This window comes from Podarcis erhardii (genome assembly GCF_964252035.2).
Source record: "Podarcis erhardii genome assembly, chromosome: 7".
In the NCBI taxonomy this organism is placed as follows: domain Eukaryota; kingdom Metazoa; phylum Chordata; class Lepidosauria; order Squamata; family Lacertidae; genus Podarcis; species Podarcis erhardii.
The window spans coordinates 14,536,815-14,561,607 of record NC_138511.1 but is presented as its reverse complement, the minus strand read 5'-3'; the positions used below and the strand labels follow the sequence as shown (position 1 = coordinate 14,561,607).

Below are 24,793 nucleotides of genomic sequence, written 5' to 3'. Positions count from 1 at the left end.
TAACCAGCATATAAGAGACACTACCTGGATGTGCAAGGTATATATACCAATGGTTCCCAAAGTGGGCAGTACTACCACTGGTGGGGGGGGGGCAGTGGGGTTACCCAGATGGGCACTAAGAGGCAAGGGGAGTGAAATGCTTATGACCTTGAAAAACTGGTATTACTAGATCAGGTTCACCCATTTTATTGAATTGGACTTTGAATAAACATGCAATTAACTGATACACTTCTAAATTTTATTATGTCAATTATGTTCCTTAGTGGACTGTGCAAACCAATATACTGTATAATGTTTTTTGTAGTGTATGGCAGCGGGTGCTGGGAATGAGTTTATGGAACCCAAGCAGTGTTAGAAATTTCCAAGGTGCCAGGTGCTTTTTTGCAATTGACACTGATTCAATTACTACCATGTGGAGATCTCTGGATGCCGGGTTGGCGACTGACATCTTCATCTGGCTACCCCCTCCAGATTTCTTAAGCAGGTAAGTAGAACAGCTTACTTATTGCATTTATATCCCACCCTTTCCTACAAGAAGTACATGACTCACTCCCTCCTCAGTTAAACCCTACAACGACCCTATGAGGTAGGTTAGGCTGAGACTGGCCCAAGGTCACCCAGTGAGCTTCATGACTGAGTGGAGGTTTGAGCACTGATCTTCAGGGTCCTAGTTTGACACACTAACCACTACACTAGACTACTTCTTCTACAAGGCAGCTGTATAAATCAAGTAGGTATAATAATAATAATAATAATAATAATAATAATAATAATTTATTATTTGTACCCCGCCCATCTGGCTGGGCCTCCCCAGCCACTCTGGGCGGCTTCCATAAAAACCAAAAATACACTAAAATATCACAGATTAAACCTTCCCTGAACAGGGCTGCCTTAAATAAATATGGGGAAATATGGGTAAATAAATATGGGGAAAGCCAAATGTCACGTAGAGAAGGATCTGAAATATTTTCCTTGAAGCCTGAATTTGCTTTATTCTGGATTGCTTTATTTGATGTTTTAATGTGTTATAAAGCAAATATAATATAATGTGGTATAGAAAAGAAAAATCATCATCATCCATGGGGGGCGGGGGCGGGAAATGGTGCCTAGACACTGTGCTGGTGACCGTAACCTAAGCTTAAGGTGCCATTTGACGATTAGCTTAAATATCTGACACTGAACCCAAGGGGGCAGTGGCCTGAGAAAGTTTGGGAACCACTAGCCTAAAGTTTGGCTTCGCACCATGGCAAGCCTGAAAACTGACAACACCTACGCACCTACACAAGAGCATGTTATTTCTGGGTAGGCATCAGCTGAGGTACAAGACCTGGGGCTCAAGGCAATCCATTTCGTTTTGCAGCAAAATCCTGCAATATAGAGATTTGTGCATTTACTCCCCACGCAAAGGAGAGCTGAACGAGAGACTGTTTTGATTTGCAGCTAAAATGAAAATATGGATGCCTCCCCACCATTTCCGCTAAGTCTCAGGACAGAGGAAGTTTGTATCCCCTCTGGTTGGTTGGCTTGGCTTTCTTACAAAGCCTGGGACAGATTTACGATATTAGCCATAAGCGTAGCAGTGGCAGCCGCCCAGAGACTTCAGCAGACATTAGCCAGTTCAGCCCTGCTGTGGCAGAGACAGCCTCGTCTCCCCTTCCCACTCACAGCTTTTAACCACCATGGCTGTCGAGGGTGGAAGCTCTGTTGTCAGAGCTTCCACCTGCCAGAGCGGATGTGTTTACAAGAACAGGATTAACTTCACGAAGTCTCCCTATAAATTTGTTTTCCAAACACTGAGTCTTTTTCAAAAGAAAAAGAAAAAGTTGGGGATTATACTTGGACAAGGAATGCTAAAAGGAATACTAGATCACTTTGGGAGTTCACACACAGAGAGAGGATCAGGTTTTCACCATTCAATTCAATACCACGGGCCACAAGCAGGGAGAGAGTGCTGTTGTTGCATTCAGGACCTGCTTGCTGGCTTCTTTTGGGGCCACTGTGAGAACAGGATGTGAGGCGAGCAAACTCTTGCACTCATACCCTGGAACTAATAACAACTGCGTAAGTTTATCTGCAAGGCTGGCAAGACCGGCTTCTGTGCCACAGTGACAAAAGCAGCTGACGTTGCACTAATCCTTTCCTCCTCACACCTCTACACATCTAAAACCACAAGCAGGGGCTGTCAGGCACCTCCTGTGCTGCTACATCAGAAGTGGCGCGCACACACACACACACACACACACACACACACTATTGCATGTTGTCACCAGGTCATGGCAACAGAGGAACTTCTCCAACTGTGTGACAGGCCAGCTCCATCAGGCCTCCTCTTCCTCAACTGTCATCTGAGGGCAGCCATTCCATCAGAAGGCCTCAGACAGAATGGAAGAGGGGCTCGTTCCATCAGCTTTGCCAAAAGCCCAGCTCCATCAGGCATCTCCTGCCCCCAAACTGTGCCAGCTCGTCATTATAAGAACAGCAGCTTAAGAATTGGTGGTCTGAGTTTGATTTCCCCCCTCTTACCTCCCTGTCCCTTTTCCCTTGTGTGTCATGTTCCTTTTAGACTGTCAGCATGGAGGGACTGTCCTGTTTTAATTGAATGCACCTAAGCGACTCTGAAAGACCTTTTGGCTGAAGAGCAGGATAGAAATGCTCTATAATAAAAATAATAGATTTATAAACTTCCATCTGCTCACAAAAAAAAAAGAGCACAGTGTAAACTGGATAGCCTGCGCTGAAAGGAAGTTGGAAGCTATTCTGGTTGAGGAAAAAGTCCATGCTAGTACAGAGAAAGCCCATTATTCTAAATCCAGCTCTAGGAGAATGGGTCCAGCGTGCTCTGTTCTCAACACAGGGTAGCAACAGACCCCTCTGGGCTCCTCATTTGGCACCTATCCCACATACAGTCCTCAAGCTACATTGACCCCCTCCCTCTTCTTTTTAAAAAGGACTTTAGAAGCAGCTGCTGTGCCTCTTCCCTCATCCACCTGGTATTTTACAGATCTACATCTGGGGCGTTGATACGATCTTCTGTTGGCAGGCAAGCAAAACAAAACTCAGAGGGGGGCAAGGGAAGAGTAGAACTAAAGGCAATGCTAGCTTGAAACAAAGCTTGTTCTGGGAAGTTGCCAAGAAATTTATCACAAAATCCTAACTGGCCCAACCCTCCAAAAGCAAACAGAGAGGCCCAAGACTTACAGTGTGCTCAAACACAACAGCCTTGAACCCAAGGAGCCAACACTGAACCTGAGATCTTGTTTCTGCCCTGTGAAGTAAGGCCTGGTGTTACAGTAGAAGAGTCTGGATGCTGGATTAGGCTACTGGCCTTTCTAGTCAAACATCCTGATCTTGCAGTGGCCAACCAGATGCCCCAATGGGAAGCCCCAAAGCAAGACCTGAGCACAACAGCAACCCTGCCCTGTTGCAGTTTCCATCAAATCTTATTCAGAAGCAATGCTGCCTCCAGCTGTGGAGGCAGAGCACAGTCAACATGGCTAGTAGCCACCTATATCCTTGTTCTCCCATGAATTTTAGTGCTGTGTGACAAAGTCATTCCTTTTGTTTGCCCTGAATCCTCCAACATTCAACTACAGTCATACCTCGGGTTAAAGCAGCTTCAGGTTGAGTGTTTTCGGGTTGCGCTCCACGGCGACCCGGAAGTAACAGAACGCATTACTTCTGGGGTTCGCCGCTCATGCAGACGCTCAAAATGACGTCACGCGCATGTGCAGCGAATTGCGACCCGCACAGATGCGGGTTGTGTTCGCTTAAGGATGCGAACAGGGCTCCGGGACGGATCCCGTTCGCATCCAGAGGTACCACTGTACATTGGATGTTCATGAGTTCTAGTATTATGAAAGATGGGGAAAGACTGTAAGAAAGAAGGAAGGTAGGTGCACGGGTGGGGTGGGGGGAGTGGCTGAGGTTGACAAGGTAGTGAACCAGCCTCCATTGTTCAGAAGACTTGGAAGGGGGTGGAAGTGAGAGCTCTCACAAGCCTAATGTGAGCCAGAACTGCCCAAACAAGTGCCCCAAAATGCCAACTCCCTCCAGTATGCCAGTAAATGAAGGAGAAGTGTGTGGAGAGCTGCCAAGGCATCAGTTGCCAGCAGGCTTAATGTATGCCCGTCCTCTTATTGTCAGCTGCACCCTGGCACTGCATTAAGAGACCAGCTCCAGGCCCTGCCAAAACCTTATTACTGCCACCAGCGCTCTCTGGCCTGGCATTGGCTCCCGCAGTTCCATTTATGTCTTGGCTTTTCTCGACTTCCCCCCTCAAAGCCTAGGGTTATATTTCCGACGCCTGCAGCGCGGAGACGCAGCAAGAGAGCCCAGCTAAAAAGCCACAGACATTGGTCCTCCAGATACTTTTCTATTTCTGGTATGCACCAGTGTGCAAAAAATAAAACTGGGGAAGGCAGGTAGCTGGAGATCAGTTTCAAGCTCAGTAACACAGTCCGCGTAAGAAGGAAAGAGTTGGGGGTCGGGGCAGGGCGGGGGTAAGGATAGCAGATACCCTAGAGAAATATCAGGGAGGTTTCGTTTACAGCGCGGTTTTAAAAAGTTACTTGCAGGCAGTTTCTAAACAGTAATGAGGAAGTTATGGGCTGGGGAGCCAGATTAGAATGTTTGCCATGGAACAAGAACAGCAATGCCTCCCTCGGGTTCTGAATCCAGTATCAAACATCTATGAGCAGTAGGTATTAAGCTGAGCCTGGACTCTGCCCGAGTCTGTTGGCGATGCCAGGCCTCAGCTCAAGGCACATAAGCATGATAATGCACATAAATGAGAAGATTGGCTCAAGGTAGTGTTCCTCCCTCTCCCCTGAGGAACAATATACTCTGCCTGCCTCTGAACATGGAAGTTCCACTTTGCCATCAGAGCCAATCCCTATTAGCAGACTTCCCTTGCACTATGAATTTGTCTAGTCCTCCTTTTCAAAACAAGCAACTAGCACAACTGGGGGGTGACTGCAGCCGTTGGCATTGGTTTAGCCACTCTTCCCATGCAGCTGTTTCCTTACTGCAATTATATCCCACCCTTTTCTCCTCATTTAATCCCCACAACAATCCTGTGAGGTAGGTTAGATTGAGAAGCAGTGGATGGCTTGAGGTCATCCCATGAGCTTCATGGCCAGGTGAAGATTAGAACCCTGGCCCTAGTCCAACACTCTAACCCCTACATCACACTGCTGGGAGCTCCAGAGGAAGGCCTCATTCATTTTTCAGCACCTGGAGTCTCACTAAATCAGATGCAGCGAACACCTCAAAGACCCCAAAAGACTCCCTAGGTCTGTCACACATGACCTAACTGAGCAGACCATTCTTAATTTCCGCACACATGCACTCCTTGCTTTTTAAAAAGCAAGACATCTGGCTTCCTCTTCCAACATTTCAAGAGGAACTCCGCTAACCCGTTGACTAGGAAACCAAGTGCAAATTGTTCAGTTCCGTCGTCAATCATGCTTGGCAAGCATCAACACGGCATACGGTACAGAGAAGAGCAACGAGGGTGGGGAACCTGGGATGTACCACGCAGAAAACCCCTTTAAAGCCTGGAGAGAATGTGTACCACTGAACACACACAGAGGTGCACTTGAGCTTAACCCCATTAACTAGAACCGTGAGAGCTTCCATCCTCAAAAAAAACCATGTTCCCACACTATCTTTCTTAAACACATCTTGCTTGCTCAGACATTGTACCATGCTTGCAAAATGATTCAAGCAGAAAGGTTAGTCCACATGCACAGTGGTTCTCCTTTACAAAAAATATATGCTACGGTCCATAGCATAACAGAATGGAGATTTGTCTTAGGAGGCAGCTGCTTCACACATCCTGGGTGAGTGCTGCTGATTGCACAAGCTGGAGGTACCACACGCAGCTAGCTGCTTTATGGCTAGGAAGAGTAGTATAGGGCTAGCTAGGAAGGGATCTGGAAGCCCTAGCGATGCCACAAACATCTGTAAAGCTGGAATGCGTTAAGAGCTCCATAAAGCAAAGGACCACTCCAAGTTCAAAACTTGTTCCTTGTTTCAGAACCCTGATTCAAGTGGGTGGGCACACCAATGATGCTGGACGGAATTGGTCGATTTCTCCAGCATGCCCAGACACTGCTTTAAAGCGCAGTTTGCTGCAGCCTCCTCACTTAATTAGCATCCTCAAGTTGAAAGTTGGACAACCCCCCAGGAGGGAAGCAGCAGGGACCACCTCAAAGTACAAAGGCCACATGGATGTAACTACAGCTCTCTGAATCCTGACTCAAGTGTTTCAAACCACCACACCACCCACTTCCCCCAGGATTTAGTTTTTCTTACCAATTTGGGACAAATGTACAAGCTTCAGTTCTGAAATTTTAGGACTTATTTACCAGTCATTATTGTGGTTAGTGGGTTAGTTGTGCTCACAAGCATAACAGTCTTTCAGAACAAAAAAATCCTTCCAGTAGCACCTTAAAGACCAACTAAGTTAGTTCTAGGTATGAGCTTTTGTGTGCATGCACACTTCTTCAGATACACACAGTCTTTCAGATTCACAGTGCTTTCTGTCAGCTCCCATGTGCGTAATCCTATTCTATGGACTGGGCCATAAAATGGCTTGGCCTGTCTGCAGTAGGGACATGGTTTGAACCCACATTCAAATTTAAAAGTGCTCTCTACTTTTCAATTGGTGACAAGGAATTCTCTTGTGCAGAGGCTTATAGAATCATAGAACTATAGGGTTAGAAGAAATCCCAAGGGTCATCTAGTCCAACCCTCTGCAAGACAGGAACCACAGCTAAAGAATCCCTGGCAGATGGCTCTAATCTCTGTTTAGAAACCTCTCATGAAGGAAAGTCTGCCATCTTCTGATGGAGTCTGTTCCACTGTCAAACAACTCTTACTGTCAGGAAGTTCTTCCTTATGCTTAGAATCATAGAATCATAGAGTTGGAAGAGACCACAAGGGCCATCAAGTCCAACCCCCTGCCAAGCAGGAAACACCATCAGAGCACTCCTGACATATGGTTGTCAAGCCTCTGCTTAAAGACCTCCAAAGAAGGAGACTCCACCACACTCCTTGGCAGCAAATTCCACTGTCGAACAGCTCTTCTGTCAGGAAGTTCTTCCTAATGTTTAGGTGGAATCTTCTTTCTTGTAGTTTGGATCCATTGCTCCGTGTCCGCTTCTCTGGAGCAGCAGAAAACAACCTTTCTCCCTCCTCTATGTGACATCCTTTTATATATTTGAACATGGCTATCATATCACCCCTTAACCTCCGCTTCTTACTGAATCTTGCAAAAGTAGTTCTAGGAACATGCTGAGAGCTCTCTGCAACTTACTGCTACTCCTTATAGGGGCCATCTTGAACTACACATTATGAGAATCAGCAAAGAACCCAAACTGTAGGGTGGCAAAATTCTTTACCCAACTAGGCTTCCACCCAAGACTTTACAAAAAACACACAATAACTTCAGTTTTCAACAGTGCTGCTACAGAAGAGCACCAGCAAGAGGGCCAGACAGGCTTCTTTCAGGAGGGCATTCCACAACAGTGCCACCGCAACTGAACAGGTCACACCTGTGTTTCCACCAGAGTTATGCTCTGTTCCATAGAGGCAGAAATGCTACTGAATGTTGCTGGAAACCACAAGAGGAGAGAGTGCTCTTATGCCCAGATTCTGCTTGAGAGTTTCTCACAAGGGCATCTGGTTGGCCACTGTGAGAACAGGATGCTGGACAAGATGGGCCAATGGCCTAATCTAATAGATTCTTCTTATGCACAGTACATTTTGCCCAGCTGAACACTCTGGCAGCCACATACTAGGCCAGTGGAAGTTTCCAAATGATAGCCACATGTGAAACACACTGCAGCAGAAGTCTCAACCCGGCTGTTACTGAAGCATGAGTGACCACAGTAGTTCTATCTTCTGAAAGACTAGCCTAAGGTGGTAAAAGGCATTCCTGACCACCCACTTTGACATGAGCCATAAACACAAGGTTCCCAAAAGAATTTTGTAAGTTAAGATAGATGTTGACACTGAAAATGCCTTTTTGAGGCATATTATGTGTTGGGCATGTGCTGCAGAGATATTGTTCATATTCACTTTGTCTTGGGGAAATCCTTGATTTTCACCGATGCTTCTGTGGCGTAGGAACTAACAAATAACCAGCAAAGGTGGGTTCTGCAAGCTGTTATAGTGACCAAGGGACTTGTACTGTAAGGACAAATGTTCACCATCAGTCATCCAGCCATTTTAAAATCTCACTGTCCTTTCTAGGTCTGAACACATAGCTTACAACTATCAATTCCATTTAGATACCTATTTGGAATGCTTATATTAATGCAGTTTTATAATTAATATCAGATTTTAAAATTATCATTTGTTTTTACTTTTTCTGTTATAACTGCAGATGGAAATGTGGGAACTTAGGGTTCCCTCAAGCTGCTAATACCTCGTGTGCTGCTTTTAATATATTTTGCATTGTTGACCCCACCCTGGCACCTTGCGGCGAAGGGCAGGCTAATGAGTCTAACAACATCCACAACCCACATTCTGGAAATGAGTTCACTATTAGCATATATGAATACTAGGTTTGGGGACAAAGAGCTGATGAAGGCTATTACCTCACTGAGCCCTCCTTGCAGCCTCTGATGGAAGCATTCGCCTGACTGCTATGGGAAATAGGATACCAAAGATGATGGACCTTTGCTCTGATCCATCAAGATTGCTCTTAAATCTGGAGGCCAACATTCTAAATAAGGGATAGTGAACCTAATGCCCTCCACAGATGTTGCTGAACTACAGCACCCATAATTCCTAGCTACTGGCAATGTTGGGCAAGGCTGATGGGAACTGGAGTTCCCAGCAACATCTGGAGGGCACCACCATGGTTAAAGGTAAAGGGACCCCTGACCATTATGTCCAGTTGTGACCGACTCTGGGGTTGCGGTGCTCATCTCACTTTATTGGCTGAGGGAGCCGGCGTACAGCTTCCGGGTCATGTGGCCAGCATGACTAAGCCGCTTCTGGCAAACCAGAGCAGCGCACAGAAACGCAGTTTACCTTCCCACCAGAGTGGTACCTATTTATCTACTTGCACTCTGATGCGCTTTCGAACTGCTAGGTTGGCAGGAGCATGGACCAAGCAACGGGAGCTCACCCCGTCGCGGGGATTCGAACCGCCGACCTTCTGATCAGCAAGTCCTAGGCTCTGTGGTTTAACCCACAGTGCCACCCGCGTCACCATAGCCCTAAATCCAACTCCAGCCAAGAATAGGAAAAGCCAAAGAAAAGACAGCAGGTGTTCTTAATACATCTTGGCTTGTGTGCCTATCTCTTGTTCAGTCCTTGTTGTGCAGTTTTGGGCTTTGTCCCCTTAAAAAAATTCCCCAGTGGTTTGTTTTTTTAGTGGTTTTTTTGTACTTCTGCAAGCACACAATGTGTCCCCCACCAGAGGTACTATCCCTCCCCTAACACTCATTGGGAAACATTTCTGTGGAATTAAAAGCTGGCAAACAGTGGGAAGTGGTACACTTAGGGCAAAGACACTTAGGCAGCAGCCTTCTTTATAGGCAGCGCTCTGAATCCTCAAATACAACTTTGAGGTGCTTTGTTGTATTCCAGCACACACTTTGGAGAAGAACTGGTACAGACGAAGATGTTTTGTGCACTGAAAATTCACACGCACCAAGGCAACTGTGACAATCACTGCCAGCACATTCACAGGACAAAGTGCTTTTCGCCAGCTAGCACACCAACAGCAGCTCCTCCCTGGTCAGAGATGGTCTTGCCACTATTATCAGCCTGTGAACATCAAGACTTGACTACAGCTGCACATTACAGTGGAATGGAAGGTGGTGGATTCTCCTTCATTGGAAGTTTTTAAGCAGAAGTGGAATGGCCACCTGCTTTATTTAGAACACCTCGGATTGAATCCCTACGAGACCACGAAGCTCACTGACCTTGGGCCAGTCACTACCTCTCAGCCTAACCTACCCAACAGGGCTGTTGTGGGGATTATATAAGAAGAAGGAGAGCCATGTACCCTCCTTGGAGAAAAAGGTGGGATATAAATGCAATAAATCAATAATAATAGGTTTTTTTAAAAAAACAACCTGATGAAAGGCAGAATAATGAAGAAAATGAATATGCCACACTAGGGTAACTACACTCTTGGTCTAGACAGGAGCAGAGAACACCCATGGGACTTGGTGCCTCTTCCTTGGAACACTTCCTCACTCTCCATTTCTAGGGTGCCAAGTCAGCTGGGAAGGAGGAGAGAAACAGAAGCAACGCCTGCTGACAGCCCCCATCTCCTCCAAAAGGAGTCATTCCTATGGGCAAGTACAGTATCAAGCACTCTAAAAATAGACAAGCGCCACATTATACTGTATGCTTAAGTTTTACTGCCTGGGCAATGAATGCCGTATTGCTTCTACTAGAAATGCATGCCAAAACCAGGTAACTGTCATGCTCAAGACTTAGCACACTCAGTTAAAAGAAAGAAAGAAAGAAAGAAAGAAAGAAAGAAAGAGCTTACCAGAAACCACTATACAGTGCAATGAGAGAAATATTGCAATATGCCATTTGTAAGGGTGTTTGCCACATACTAAACTTGGTCGCCCTGATGACCTCTATTAGGGAAGAGCAAGGGGGAGTGCAACCCTGTTGGTTCTCCTTGGCCCCTCGGCAGCTTTTTATTCCAATGACCATGGTGTTCTTGTGAAGCCACACAGAGAGCTGGGAGGTGGAAACACTATCCTGAAGTGGTTCAGCTCCTACCTTCAAGGTCGCTCCCAGAAAGTAGGACTAGGAGTTGGCTGCTCAGCAATATGGCTTTAGAGATCTATAAGAAACAGCTGGGAAATACCATCCAGGGATTCAGAGTGAAGTGCCGCCAGTATGCTCACAACACATAGTTCTCTCTCTCCATCTGACAGAAGAGGCTGTGAAGGTGTTGGACCGTTATCTAGGGACAGTGAAAGGTTGAATGGAGACTAATAAACTGAGGCTAAATCCTGATAAGATGGAGTTACTGTGCGTGGGTGGTTCCCATGTCTTGGTCTTGGAATTAGGTTTATGACCTGTCCTACAGGGCTGCAGTCCCCCTGAAGGCACAGGTTCGTATTCTTGGAATACTGAATTCCCATGTGTCACTGGAGTCTCAAGGGGCTCCTGTGGCTAGGCGTACTTACCACTAGGTTAGGCTGATTCACCAGCTGCAGCCATTCCTAGATTGGGACAGCCTGGTCTCAGTTGTCCATGCTAGGTGACCTACCATCTGGACTACAGTAATGCTTCCTACGTGGGGCTGCTCTTGAAGGTGGTCCAAAGGCCACTGCTAGGGCAGAACATGATTGCTAGCTAGTAACTGGGGCAGGTCAATGGACCATGTGTCCTGGAAGCACTGCACCAGCTGTCAGTGAGCTACTGGGCTCAATTGGTATTACTGCTAGCATACAAATCCCTAAGAGGCTGGGGTTGCAAGTAAAGATGCCTTCCCGATTCTCACCATTGCAAACCCTACAAACAGCAGATGAGGCCTTGTTGGTAACGCCACCACAAGGGGTTTCCAAAGTTGGTGGTCAGCAAGGATATGGCCTTTTCAGTGTTGGTTTCCCATTTGTGGAATGCCCTCCCTAAGGAGGAAAGTCTGTCTCCCTTATTATTGACTTTCATGACTAAAAACGTTCCCGTTTACCCAGGAATTCCATTCTCCTGAAAGTTCAGTAGGGAGCCACCAGTAATTCACACAAAAGGAAGCTTTCCTTTTTATTTTAAAAAGTGCATTAGGCAGACATACCTGCTCCCCAAAATGAAACGACACCCCCCCTAAAATTTTGATGGACTGTAAAATTTCAACATCTGCCTACGTTTGACTTAACTTGCAACCCTTAACATGGCCAGGTGTTCCTGTGTACCCTGGATGCCTATGATGCCTATGATGCCTGGATGCACAAACAGAACTTGGGTAAGTGAACAAATGTATGCCTCTGTTATGTGTACCCAGCAGTCAGAAATTCTGTAAGTATAAGTACACACACCTGGCTGATCCCGGAACAATCTGCCTGCCACCATCCCAAGGAAGCTGCAAGTGTGTGAAAGGACAACTTCCTCATTAACTACCAACAACCCCAGGTTCTGTGCAAAAGATCTACCCTGAATTACGAAGTTAACATCATGCCCCGAATGCCAACTGTTAGGTATGAAAACGCATCATTTCCAGACAATTCCATGCGCCTGTGCTATCAGTAGGCATAACTATTTTATGATGACCATATACTTCATGCCTCCACATCTGAGGGAGACAGACGCAGTATGCCTCTGAAAACGTTTCTGAGAATCACATGTTGGGGGAGAGCATTATTGCACTCATGGCCATAGGCACCTGCCTGGCCACTGTGTGAAAAGGATGCTGGAACAGATGGGCATTTGGCCTGATCTAACAGCAGGGCTTTTCTTATGTTTTGATGTGCACATACCCAGCTTTGAGGTTAGCAGGGTGGAATAAATGCATAGCATTTTTTACATTATATGGAAGTACCCTAACAGGTTTGTTAGCCCCACAAGTCTCAGTCAGTGTGCCCAAGTATATTCATATAGGACAGGTGATAACAGAACTAGTGCAAAATTATATGAAACAGAAACAGGCTTGTTTCTTGAACTAAATCTGGCAGATATGAGACAGGAAAGGATGTTTTATCTTTCCACCTAACACAGACTTTCCAGACTACAGGTCTACTCACAACTCAGGCACTGACATGTCTCAATGTATATTTTTGCTGTTGCACAGCTGTTTGTGTTGTGAACTGCATTGGACATGTGGGAAAAGCCATGTATAGCTGAAAAAATGATAATGACAGCTGGTTACCTAACCATGAGCAGAACATAAAAACAGGAAAGAAGATGCCCTATGGTTCAGATCAGTTGCCCAGCTAATCCAGCCTCCTGTTCTCAGAGGGGCCAACTAGATGTTCCAACAGCAGGCCCACAAACATCCAGTTTCCGGCAACTGGAAGTTCTGGCTCCTTCCTCCCCAATCTATACCACCAAACCTAATCCCCCAAATTCAGGGAGGGAGGAACATTTGCTTTGCATGCAAGTGTTATCAGGCTCAAGACCTGTCACCTGGCATCTCCAGTTAAAGGAGTTAATGGGCCTTCAGTTAAAGTCAGTCACTGGCAAGACTCTCAGCCTGAGATCTTGGAGAGCTGCTGCCAGTCAGAATAAATAATACTCAGCTAGATGGGTCTGGCTCTGTATAAGACCACTTCACATATAGCAGACTAGCAAGCAGCTTAATTAAAGAGCCCTTTTTTGCTCTCTGTAAGGGCAGCCATACAGTTAAGTTAATTGTGCAGAGCAAGCCATCACACAGAATGAATTAGTAACTTGAGAGAGATTTGCCACATGGATTGCCCAGTCATTCAAAGGGACCTGTGCACGAGCTGGCACACTTTTGTACCATTCTGCAATCTGTTCACACCATCACCACCTTAGGTTTCCAGGAGATTATGCACACTACAACAGCTCCCTTTGAAAGAGGAAAGCCATGACATTTGCTGAGTGCCATACGGTGTTTGCTAGTGCAAGGTCCTCCTACTGTCTTAGAGACCACAGTGACAGCTACCAAACCACAGCAGTCACTGCAGAAATGCCCCACCTTTATGACTCAATGAGACAAGACGTGCCTATGTTTCCCACCAAAACTCCTTCAACCGAGCCCAGCAGATACAACAGTCTTCGTCAACATCCCCCCACTCCACAACAAATGTTCTGGGCTACAACTCCCATCAGCCCCAGCCAGCACAGCTAATGGAATCTGTAGTCCAAAACATCTGGGGGGGTGCCAGGTTGACCAAGAAAGGGATATGAGATAGTGAAGAGACATCGTAGACAATTGGAACACACTGCCACTTTCTACAGGTAAGCTGTAGTTCCACCGACACCAGGCCAATGCTCTACCTGAAGCGATTTCCAAGTGTCCTGGTCAGGAAAACTCCAAGTGCAAGAAGAATTAGGATGCCTCTTTAAAACTACATTGGTAAGTCCTTCCCATTTACAAGCAACTGCCTAACAGCCAGGTCTACAACCATGTTATCATGTAAAGGAGGCTATGGGTAATTTTCTTTTTTACTGTTATTTTTCACCCACTCATGGAAACCCCCAGTTGTCTCCTACTCAAGGTGTTCAAAATACCCTGGGAGCCAGGTGTATTTTGCTATTGGAGGTGGTCTAACTGTGACTATGTGGAGATTTCTGGGTGCCAGGTAGCGACTGAAATCTCCATTGAGCCAGTGTCATGTGCTTCTGTGTTGCCATGTGAATCATGGATCCCTTGCTGGGCATCTTAGCTCCCTATCACCAGTGCAGGGCTGAGTACAGATATATTTCACTGTGCTGCAGGCCACCCAAATGGAACTCATGCCTCTGCCTTAAAGGTAAAGGGACCCCTGACCGTTAGGTCTACTCGGAGACGACTCTGGGGTTGCGGCACACATCTCACTCTATAGGCCGAGAGAGCTGGCGTTTGTCCGCAGACAGCTTCCGGGTCATGTGGCCAGCATGACAAAGCCGCTTCTGGCGAACCAGAGCACCGCACGGGAACACCATTTACCTTCCCGCTGGAGCAGTACCTATTTATCTACTTGCACCTGACGTGCTTTCGAACTGCTAGGTTGGCAAGAGAGCCTCTTCCTTAGTCCATAGTTAATACCTTTTCCACTGTTGTGCGTTTCACCTTCTTGCATACTGGGACAAGTGAACAGTTCTAAGAGCAAACTACATTCAAGCAATGTAGCTGAGATCATAGAATTGTAGAACTGTAATGTTGAAAGGGACCCCAAGTGTCATCTAGTTCAACATGCTGGCAAGCAGACATTCTGTTGCGGCTACTGTAACCTAGATTTAAGGCACCATTTGGCACCTAGCTTATGTATCTGAGTTTCTAACATTGCCTACTCGGTGTATTCCCCAACAATCACTGCATCTCACACCAGCTCCACCCCCCAATCCCATCTCTCTTATACTATTCTTTCTCACCAGCTAATAAACCCACAACCACAGCCATTGCCATCCTACTTGCCCTCTTGACCTCAACACCACCACTGCCTCCTGCATGGCCTTCCACCTTCATATGTAGCTTTGGCTACATGGTGTCACCACAAAAACAAGCTGCACCCTACAGTCCTCTATCTGTCCTTTTCTCTCTCCCCCCCACCCCCACCCATTCAGCATGCAGTGTTGCGGGGAGAAAAAGCAACACGGGGAGGAACTTCCCTTCCTGACAGATACACCCTCTTCCCATTTCCCCCGCCCAGGCCTTGCCTCTCCCCCAGAGCCACACCCAGCCCCTTTCCTCTCTTTACTCCAACCCGGACCCTGACAGGAAGCACAAATCACTCTCCTCAAGCCACCACTACCCGATTCATCTCCCCCAAAATACAGATGCACATCTGGCTCCTCCTACTCCCCCCTCCAGCGTATCTACAACGCCTCCCCACTTTTTACTCCAGCCCAGATCCTGACAGGAAGCACAGGTAACCGCCGAAAGTGACATCTGGAGTCTTCTTTCCTCCCTGGTCCCCTCTCCCCCCCCCCCCCACAGTGGCCGTTCCCCCAGGAGACCTCAGACCGGCCCTCCCTCCCTCCCCACTTCCAGGACCCGACAGGGAGTGCGAATAACTTTTTCTCTCCCCCACCCAGCCCTGCTCCAAAACCAGATCGATTCCCTGGCCTTTCTCCCCCGCCTCGCCTCACCACCCCGATCCTGGCCAGAAGCACAAATAACCCCCTCGACACCCCCCCCCCACCAGCAGCCACCGCACCTGGCTCCCCCGCCCCCGAGCTGTAACCCCTGCCTGTCCCCTTTTCACCCCAGACAGGGAGCACCACCAACTCCCCCCGTGAGCCCTCCGAGTGACACCTGGATTCTCCGCCCCCCCCCGCTCCCCTCAGCAGCGGCCCCTCCCCCAAGAGGACCCAGGCCGGCCTTTCCCTCACAGGAAGCGGCTCCCCACTTCCCCAGAGGAGTCACCGTCTTCTCACCATGATGCCTCCTCGGGACGGGGCCTCTCAGCAGTGGCGGGGGGGGCGGGAGCGGCTACGACGGCGGCTCTTCAGTCCCTCCGTCCGGCCTCTCCGAATTCTGAGCCAGGCCGCAGCCCTCCTCCACCGCCTCCCTTCTTCTTCTTCTTCTTCTTTTTGCCACTTCCGCCGTTGCCTAGCAGTAGCGCATCCGGGTCAGCGGCGCGCGAGCGCGCGAGAATAGGAACGGCCGCCGCCACCACCTCGTCAGCCAATCAGAAGGCGGCTCGCCGGCCATCGCCAAGTATGGAGCTGGAGGCGGCGCGCGGCGCGGGAAGGAGTGGGAGAGACCATTTTGGGTATGAATGGAAAGGGGGAGCAGGCGCAGGTTGTGGGAGGGACCATTTGGTTTAAAGAGGGGAGGGGGATCTCAGGACAAGGGGATGCGAAGGGTTTGGGAGGTAGAGTCCATTGGGAGGGCTAATGAGGGGGGAGAGTGAGCGCCAATGCGTGGGAGAGACCATTATGCTGAAGAGGGGAAGGGGAAATCCAAAGTAAGAAAAGGACTTGGGAGGGAGAGACCATTTGTCAGCTGGAGCGGGAGGAGGGTTTGGGAAGGGAGAGACCAACTGGTGGGTAACAGAGAGAGGGGAAAGCATGAGGTTGTGCGGGGGGGGGGGTTGACTCAAGATGGGAAGAGCCTGTTCCCCCTTAATCTGCAACATTTACCCAGAGTTTAAAGGCAAAGGGTGCCTGCCCCCACTCCCCACTGCTTGATCCCAACAAGAGGTTCAGAGAGGGTAGACTGCGCCTGAGCATGGAGGTTCTTTTCCTAAATGTCATGGCTGTTATATTCCTTGGGGAATTCAATACATAATAATAATATGAGCCTGCTGGGTCACCCCAAAGAGACATTCTATGCCCTTCTTCAGTTTTCCTACATCCTCAACCTGTGGGTTTACGCAGGAGTGGCACTATTACAACGGTGGCTGTGAATCTTGAGAAGGAGGAGACTTGATGGAGGGCCATCAGCTTTCCATGCAAAGCATTCTCCAGGTAGGGCTGGCAACATCCCTGCCTCAAACCCCGGAGAGCTGCTGTCACTCAACAATGCTGAGCTAGATGAACCAAATTTTTGACTCAGTATGCGGCCGCTTCCTTTGTTTATATAGTCCCAATAAGGTTGTTTACCAGCAATGAGGGGTTGCACTCCTTCTGCAATTTTGTAGTTTTGGGGTGCTCCTAGATCCATCACTTGTCAGAGGCCCAGATGACCTCAGCAGCTCAGAACACGTTTCCAACTTTGGTTGATGTGTCCACTATGCCTGTTCCTCAACAGAGAGGGGCTTGCCATAGCTGCCCATACATTAGTAACATCACAATTAGACTACTGTAGTTGTAATATTCATGGCGCTTCACCGCCTGATTTCTACAAATCAAGGCACGAGAGTGGGGCAGCCAGCCTCTGCCTTGCTCCATTGGCAACTCTATATACCACCCTACCCTGTCTTCCTATTACAGTGGTACCTTGGGTTAAGTACTTAATTCGTTCCGGAGGTCCGTTCTTAACCTGAAACTGTTCTTAACCTGAAGCACCACTTTAGCTAATGGGGCCTCCTGCTGCTGCCAAGCTGCCAGAGCACAATTTCTGTTCTCATCCTGAAGCAAAGTTCTTAACCCGAGGTACTATTTCTGGGTTAGCGGAGTCTGTAACCTGAAGCGTATGTAACCCGAGGTCCCACTGTATGTGCTTTCCCCATAACCAGGAAGTGAGACGAGCACTGTAGAAACTGTTGCACTTTCAGCAGAATTTAAAGACATTTCCTGGACAGATAACAGAATCAGAAGTGCTGCGGTACAGTGTTTGACGTGGATGGGACGGGGTACTCCGATATATTGGAGCTGTAACAGGAACCGCATGTCCCCTGGGGAGAACTGTTTCAGTTTTTCCACAGGCATCACATCAAACACACGGGTCCTGCTGGCTGGAGAACTGCTTTGATCTCACTGTGAATTGTGTTACAGCAGGCTGCTTAGTGGCTGGGAGCAGAAAGGCTGCCTGCTCTCGCAGAATTGGTAAAATGCCCGCTGCTATGGATGGAGAACAGCCTCTCTGTTCCTCTATTGTTCCATGGATTCACCCTGCCCCCTCTCTCGCTGCGCCTGCCTTCTGTTTTGACCTAGAGGTTTCCCTAAAATTAATCCCGGTACTGGTGCATGCTGACAGTTCTCGGTTCAAGTCTTTCCCCCTTTCTTCCGGGTTACTGATGCGCACCAGTGCATAGGTGCATGGATTAAATCACAGCTTCAGAGGAAAATGTTGATCATAAGAAACAGCTTTGCACCGATTCAGGCCATGTAGCTTGCTGTCGTCCACACCAAGGATAGCCAAGGTGGTGCCCTCCACAACTCCTCCAGGTTGCTGATGTGCACCGACACATTAAGGGCATGGTTTAAATTGCAGCATCAAAGAAGAATGTTGTTCATAAGAAACAGCTTTGCACAGAGTCAGGTAGAGCCATAGCTACATGGGGGCTAACTGGGTTTTTTGCCCCTGGTGATGCCTCCAGCCTATGTGTGTGAATACGCAAATGCATGGGTGGGTGGGTGCTAAACTGGGTCTTTGACCTGGGTGAAATAAAACCTAGTTTCACCCCTGGAGACCATTGGTCCATCTAGTTCATTACTACCCACACCAAGGATAGACATATTAGTGCCCCCCCCCAAGATGTTTGTTGCACTACAATCTATGCTTGTTCCCATCATCCTTGACCGCTGAATTACCTTCTCTTTTTCCTTACCTTCCACACACACACATCTCAAGGTGACGTTCAAAATGCAATAAAGGCAGCTTTAAAACCTCTGGAATGAACACAGATAAACTTAAAAGCAATACAGTATAAAGAAGACACCCGTGGCAGAGACCCGTTTATCCAGCTGCGAAGGCCTGTTGGAACAGAAGTGCCTTCAGTTGTTTTTTTTAAAAATGCAGATAAAGTGATCGCCTGTGGTTTCTTGGCAGGGTTGCTGTTCCACAGCAGAGGAGCAGCTACACCGAAGGCCCTGCTGTGTGTTAAGGTGGAGTGGGCTCCTGAGAGCTTTTTAGTTTAGAGAAAAGGCAAGCAGGAGGTGACATGATAGCATAAAATGATGCCTGGCACGGGGAATGCAGATACAGAGAAACTTGTCTCCCTCTCTCATAACGCTAGAACTCGTGGACACCCAGTGAAGCTGAATATCAGAAGATACAAGACGGAGAAAAGGAAGTCCTCCTTTACGCAGCGCGTAGTTAAACAATGGAACTCACTCCCACAAGAGGCAGCGATGGCCACTGGTTTGTATGGTTGTAAAAGTGGATTAGACATATTCACAGGGCTGTCAGTGGATAATACCTATATCCTCTGCCTCCACAGTTGCTGGAATACCATTTGCTGTAAACCACAGAAGGGGAGAGGGCTCTTGTGCTCTAACCCTACCTGCCCGTTTCCCAGAGGCATCTGGTTGGCCACTGTGAGAACAAAACATGGGGGTAGCAAATATTATTGAAAAGCATTGAAAGTATTCAATTATCTGAGGTTCTCCCTGCCCCCCAGCAGAAGCTTGCCCCCCGCAACTTTGATTTCCTAAAAACAACAACTCAACAACTTTGGCTGCCCCCTTCCCAACCCAAATCCTGGCTACGCCCATGGAACAAGATGTGGGAGAAGCGCATCGACTGGATAGCTCAGTTGGTTAGAGCATGGTGCTGATAACACCAAGGTTGCAGTTTTGATCCCCGTAAGGAACAGCTGCAAAGGAGGTTGGACTACTAGATGATCCTCAGGGTCCCTCCAAACTCTTATGATTCTGTGCCTAGATGAGCAATTGGCCTGATCCAGCAGGCTCTTATTATGTTTAGGAGAGCTTCTTATGTGCAAAAGAGCTTTCTGCGTTCCTGATCTTGATTACTTGGTACTCAGCCTCATCCAGCTGTCTGTGCTCATTTACCACCCTGTGAGCCTTAAGCTTTCATTCCCTCCACGCAGAGGTCTCCCCCACTCCATGTCCTACAACGCATCGCCCTAGGCGTTCACTCCATCCTCTTTCCCACCAAACAAATGTGCTCATTTCCAAACGGGCCCTGCCATAAACATCCACGTGCATGCAGCTGGTCCTCATTTCAGACCATGTTCTCTCGGAGGCTGGAGAGCGCAAACATTTTTTGGCCGGTGAACTTAAATGCAAATATTTGGGGCAAAAACGAAAAGCAGCTGTTTGATCCTTTTTATACCTCTTCTTAACAGCAAATACAAACCCCCGCCTTCCACCACCGCCACCCCGGTGCTTGTCTCTGAGCCATAAAGGAGGGGAAAACATCCTTGCCTTGAACTCTGGATGTGTACTAAATAATGATTAAGGAAATGATGCTACGTGGACTAATGAAGCATTCAGGAATCTCTACGGCCTTTTGAACACACATGGAGTACCACCTTCCATGGGGTGGGGGGCAGACTGAATCGAGCCAAAAGAGAAAATCCTAAGAGATTTCCCACCCCGTACGCTTGGCTTATGATTTATTTTTTAAAGTATTCTGTTATAAAGGAGAATGGAGGTCTAAGATGAATCCCAGGCAGTGTCTACAATTCTGTCATTATGAGAGAGGGACAAAAACTTATATGCACCCTCTCCATGTCATGTCATGACTAATTCTGTTGCTTTTTCTCTAAACTAAAAAGTCCCAAATGCTGCAACCGTTCTTTGTAGGGGAGTTGCTCCTGATCATTTTGAGCTGCCTTTTTCTGAATCTTTTCCAACTCTGCAATATCCTTTTTGAGGTGACCAGAACTGTACGTTGTACTCCAAATGCAGTCACATCAATGGTCTGGCTCCATATAAAGCACCTTATTAGATTCTGTATCTCCCAGTTACAAGCATACCAACAAACCTAGCCAAAGAAATTAGCTTGATAGCACTCAACCTGTTCGCAAAGGCACCCCATATGCATTTAATAAGGGGTCTTTTGGATCGCATGGGCAGTGACAATCAATTCCCACACACGCACTTCCTCTCTCTATGTTACAGGAAAGGTGGGGCGGGGGAGGGGGGAGATGTTGTCTTTATGAGCATTGGAAAGCATTTCATCACAGTGAGCCAGGATTTCTTCTTTAAAGGGTTTTTTAAAGTCTGTGGGGTTTGCGGCAGATCTCCCAAAGATTCACTGCATGTGGAAAGAAGCCATAACCACTGGCCTTAAACAAAGGAGAGCTCTCTTTAACTCAGTAACCCCCAAATGTTAAGCTATGGGACAGGTCAGATCCATGCATGACAAGGTTTCCCATCTGTCCTTTAAGATCAGTCTCTGAGGCCCCACTGGCATTAGATCATAGTGCGCTCTGGTAGCCTGTAGGTTAGATTACTGCACATGGGGCTACTCCCAAAGACTGTTTGGAAACTGCAGCTAGTGCAGAAGTCATCAGATGGATTATTAACTGGGACCAGAGTTCCTTGAAAGAGGGACTGGTGGTTAAACCACTCTGGGATTTGTCACTTAGTGAGGGAAACAGGAACCCTACTAACAAATCTCAGCTCTACAGTCCCCAGGATAATTTGGGGGAAGCCATTCCTGTTAAAGTGGTACAAGAGTGCTTTAAATGTATGGTGCAGACGTGACAGAGTGGTTAACTTGTTATTTACTAATCACTGTGAATGTGGCTTCTTTAAAAGCTTACTCACTATCATGCTATGATCCTGGTTCCCCTCTGACTCCCCTCTTGCCCTTAAAAATTCCTCTCCTTTTTCCTTATTTATTTATCAGGCTCGGCATTATGAAAAGTGCTTGTAAAAGTCATGAGATGGCGGCGGGGAGGATTTGGAAACAGCGTCTTCTGATAATAAATATCCACAATTGCATCGGATGGGTTTAATTGCTGGTGTGTGTCCATGGCAACTGAACGGGGGGGGGGGGGACGACCATGACCTTTGTATACATTTTTTGCTCTGCCATCAACTTTCTTTCCCAGGAGGTGGGAAATGGATTCAGGGCTGCTAATGGAAAACGTCTTCCAGACTGCTCTTTGATAGCCTGGCGACTCCCGGATTAAAAAGCAGCAGACGGAATTCACCAAAAAAAGAAAAAAAGTCAGACTTAGGAAACAATTAGATGGGATGTTTTCCATACCTCTCAAATAGAATTTTGCACCCTGGGGAATCTAATGCATGATGATTGCCAGAGACCACGGGTGGGGGAAGAGAAGTTCTTTGGGATAATACGATCCATATTCAAGAATGAAATCATTCTCAGTGAGACTGAGAGATACATTTAAACTGGTATACTGTTGGCATATTACCACGGTTATGTCATCACACAAATACAGCTAAGAGTAGGCTGTGCTGGAAAGGGTGCAACCGGATTGGCACGAGGTTCCACATGGTGATGGTCCTGCCCTGTGGTACAGGCGGTGTTGCCATGTCACATGGGGCAAGTCCCATGCCAGGCATGCATGCACCCTCATAACCCTATCCTCCCCTTGAGCCCAGCTTGGTTTTTCTTCCTTTGCGCTTCCTCACATCACTAAGCCCTAGAGACAGAGGTTAATTGGGAGTGGGGAGGGAGCAGAAGAGCAGAACCCCCCAGCATTAGAGCCTATGCCATAATTTGTAGGTGGCTCCTATCCCTTCTTAAGGAAATCAGCCCTGAGTGCTCACTGGAAGGACAGATCGTGAAGCTGAGGCTCCAATACTTTGGCCACCTCATGAGAAGAGAAGACTCCCTGGAAAAGACCCTGATGTTGGGAAAGATGGAGGGCACAAGGAGAAGGGGACGACAGAGGACGAGATGGCTGGACAGTGTTCTCGAAGCTACCAGCATGAGTTTGACCAAACTGCGGGAGGCAGTGGAAGACAGAAGTGCCTGGCGTGCTCTGGTCCATGGGGTCACGAAGAGTCGGACACGAATAAACGACTAAACAACAACCAGCCAGGCTAAAGCTTGCAAGTTGTGTCCACAGTTATCATAATTTAAAGGCTCTCTCACCTACCTGGATATTCAAGATCCTCCTTTGCCACCTGCGGGAGCTGAGGAGGAGACAGGCAAACCTGGAGACTGCAGGTCAGCCTTGAAGGTCTGGGAACCCTAGGTACAGACTTGGTGGGTCAGTGTTTCTGTCTGATTGGTTACTACCATCAGCAGCCAGGGAGAATAGCATAAGACCTTGAGAACATCTTGATATTTACAAAAAAAATAATAATAAAAAATGGCATGTTATTACCCTCCAATAGCAGTAATAGTTCATTGTGTATTGTGAATGCACTGACCCAAATTGTATTTTGCATGCTCATTTTTAATTATCATACAGTTGCAGTTTCCTTTTAATTTTGTTATTTTAATGTTACTGGAATATATACCTTTGATTGAATAAAGAATGAATATATAGCATATCATATTATATATACAAAACCAAGAGGCGGGGAGGGCAATAATAATAATAATAGTAATATATTATTTATACCCCATCCATCCACACACACTCCCCACCATTTCACAGATACAAGTAAGGACATTCTTTGTGTATTTGTAGCTTCCTTTTCATTAACACCAACAATTGCAGCTTAATTTGCACATCACTCTTCTCTGCCATCTGTATGTCAAACTGAAGCTAAGTGGAGTTTGCTTTTTTACAAGTAGGGATACATATTGTTTTTACTGTTTATTTAAAATATGAATATATATGCAATATGTTATTGAATGTATATCTTTTTATTTAACCCCCCAGCCAGCTCAGGGCAACATACAATCTCCCCAGTCACCCATACATTTGTTTAATCTTCACAACAACCCTGTGAGGTAGTGTAGGCTAAGTGGCTGGCCTTACCTCACCTAGTGAGCTCCATGGCTGTGGGCATTTGAACCCGGAACCACCCTATGCCCTTGCTAAACAAAGTAACCAAAGTAACGTGTTACAGATAGGTAGCCGTGTTGGTCTGCCATAGTCAAAACAAAACAAATTCCTTCCAGTAGCACCTTAAAGACCAACTAAGTCAGTTCTTGGTATGAGCTTTCGTGTGCATGCACACTTCTTCAGATACACTGAAACAGAAGTTTCCAGACCCTTCTATATAGTGAGAAGGTGGGGAGGGGTATTACTCAGAAGGGTGGTGGGAATGGGTGATTGGCAGATAGCTGTGATGAGCCTGTTGACTACTCTTAACGACTGCAATAGGTCTTACAGGAAAAAGCAAGGGGTGAAAAGGTGAAAAATGGCTTTGTCATGTATAATGAGATAAGAATCCAAGGTCTTTGTTCAGACCAGGTTTCTCCATGGTTTTAAGTTTGGTGATAAGTTGTAATTCAGCAGCTTCTCTTTCCAGTCTATTTCTGAAATTCCTTTGTAGTAAAACAGCTACTTTGAGATCTTGTATAGAATGTCCTGGGAGATTGAAGTGTTCTCCTACTGGTTTCTCTGTCTTGTGATTCCTGATGTCCGATTTATGTCCGTTTATTCTTTGGCGTAAGGTCTGGCCTGTTTGTCCAATATAGAGAGCTGAAGGACACTAACCGTAGCTGAAGGACAAAGTAACGTGGTGGGTTTGTTTTTGATCTGCATTTACATTCCTATCTTTGGAAAGGGGGTTTGTAAATACCACACAATAAAACTGACGGGCTGAAGGGCCGCGGAGAGGAAGATGCCCGCAGATTACAAATAAAGAGGCCTGCAACCTAGGATGCCTCTTTCATCCTAGCCTTTCTCTTTCGGGCCTAGCCGGTTTCCGCCCCAAGGTCAAGCCTCCGGCCCAGGTTGCTAAGGTTACC

At 47.2% G+C, this 24,793-nt stretch overlaps 1 protein-coding gene across 2 annotated transcripts in view; it reads right to left on the bottom strand.

The window, feature by feature from the left end:
* CAPZB (capping actin protein of muscle Z-line subunit beta) overlaps window positions 1–16,180 on the bottom strand; it is a 70,438-nt gene extending 54,258 nt beyond the window's left edge. For both annotated transcript variants that reach the window (XM_081871337.1, XM_081871338.1), the window contains exon 1: window positions 16,027–16,180. In XM_081871337.1, the coding sequence (XP_081727463.1) occupies window positions 16,027–16,029 (3 nt within the window). In that variant the 5' untranslated portion in view covers window positions 16,030–16,180. The remainder of the gene's footprint in view (window positions 1–16,026) is intronic.
* Window positions 16,181–24,793: the final 8,613 nt, after the last annotated feature.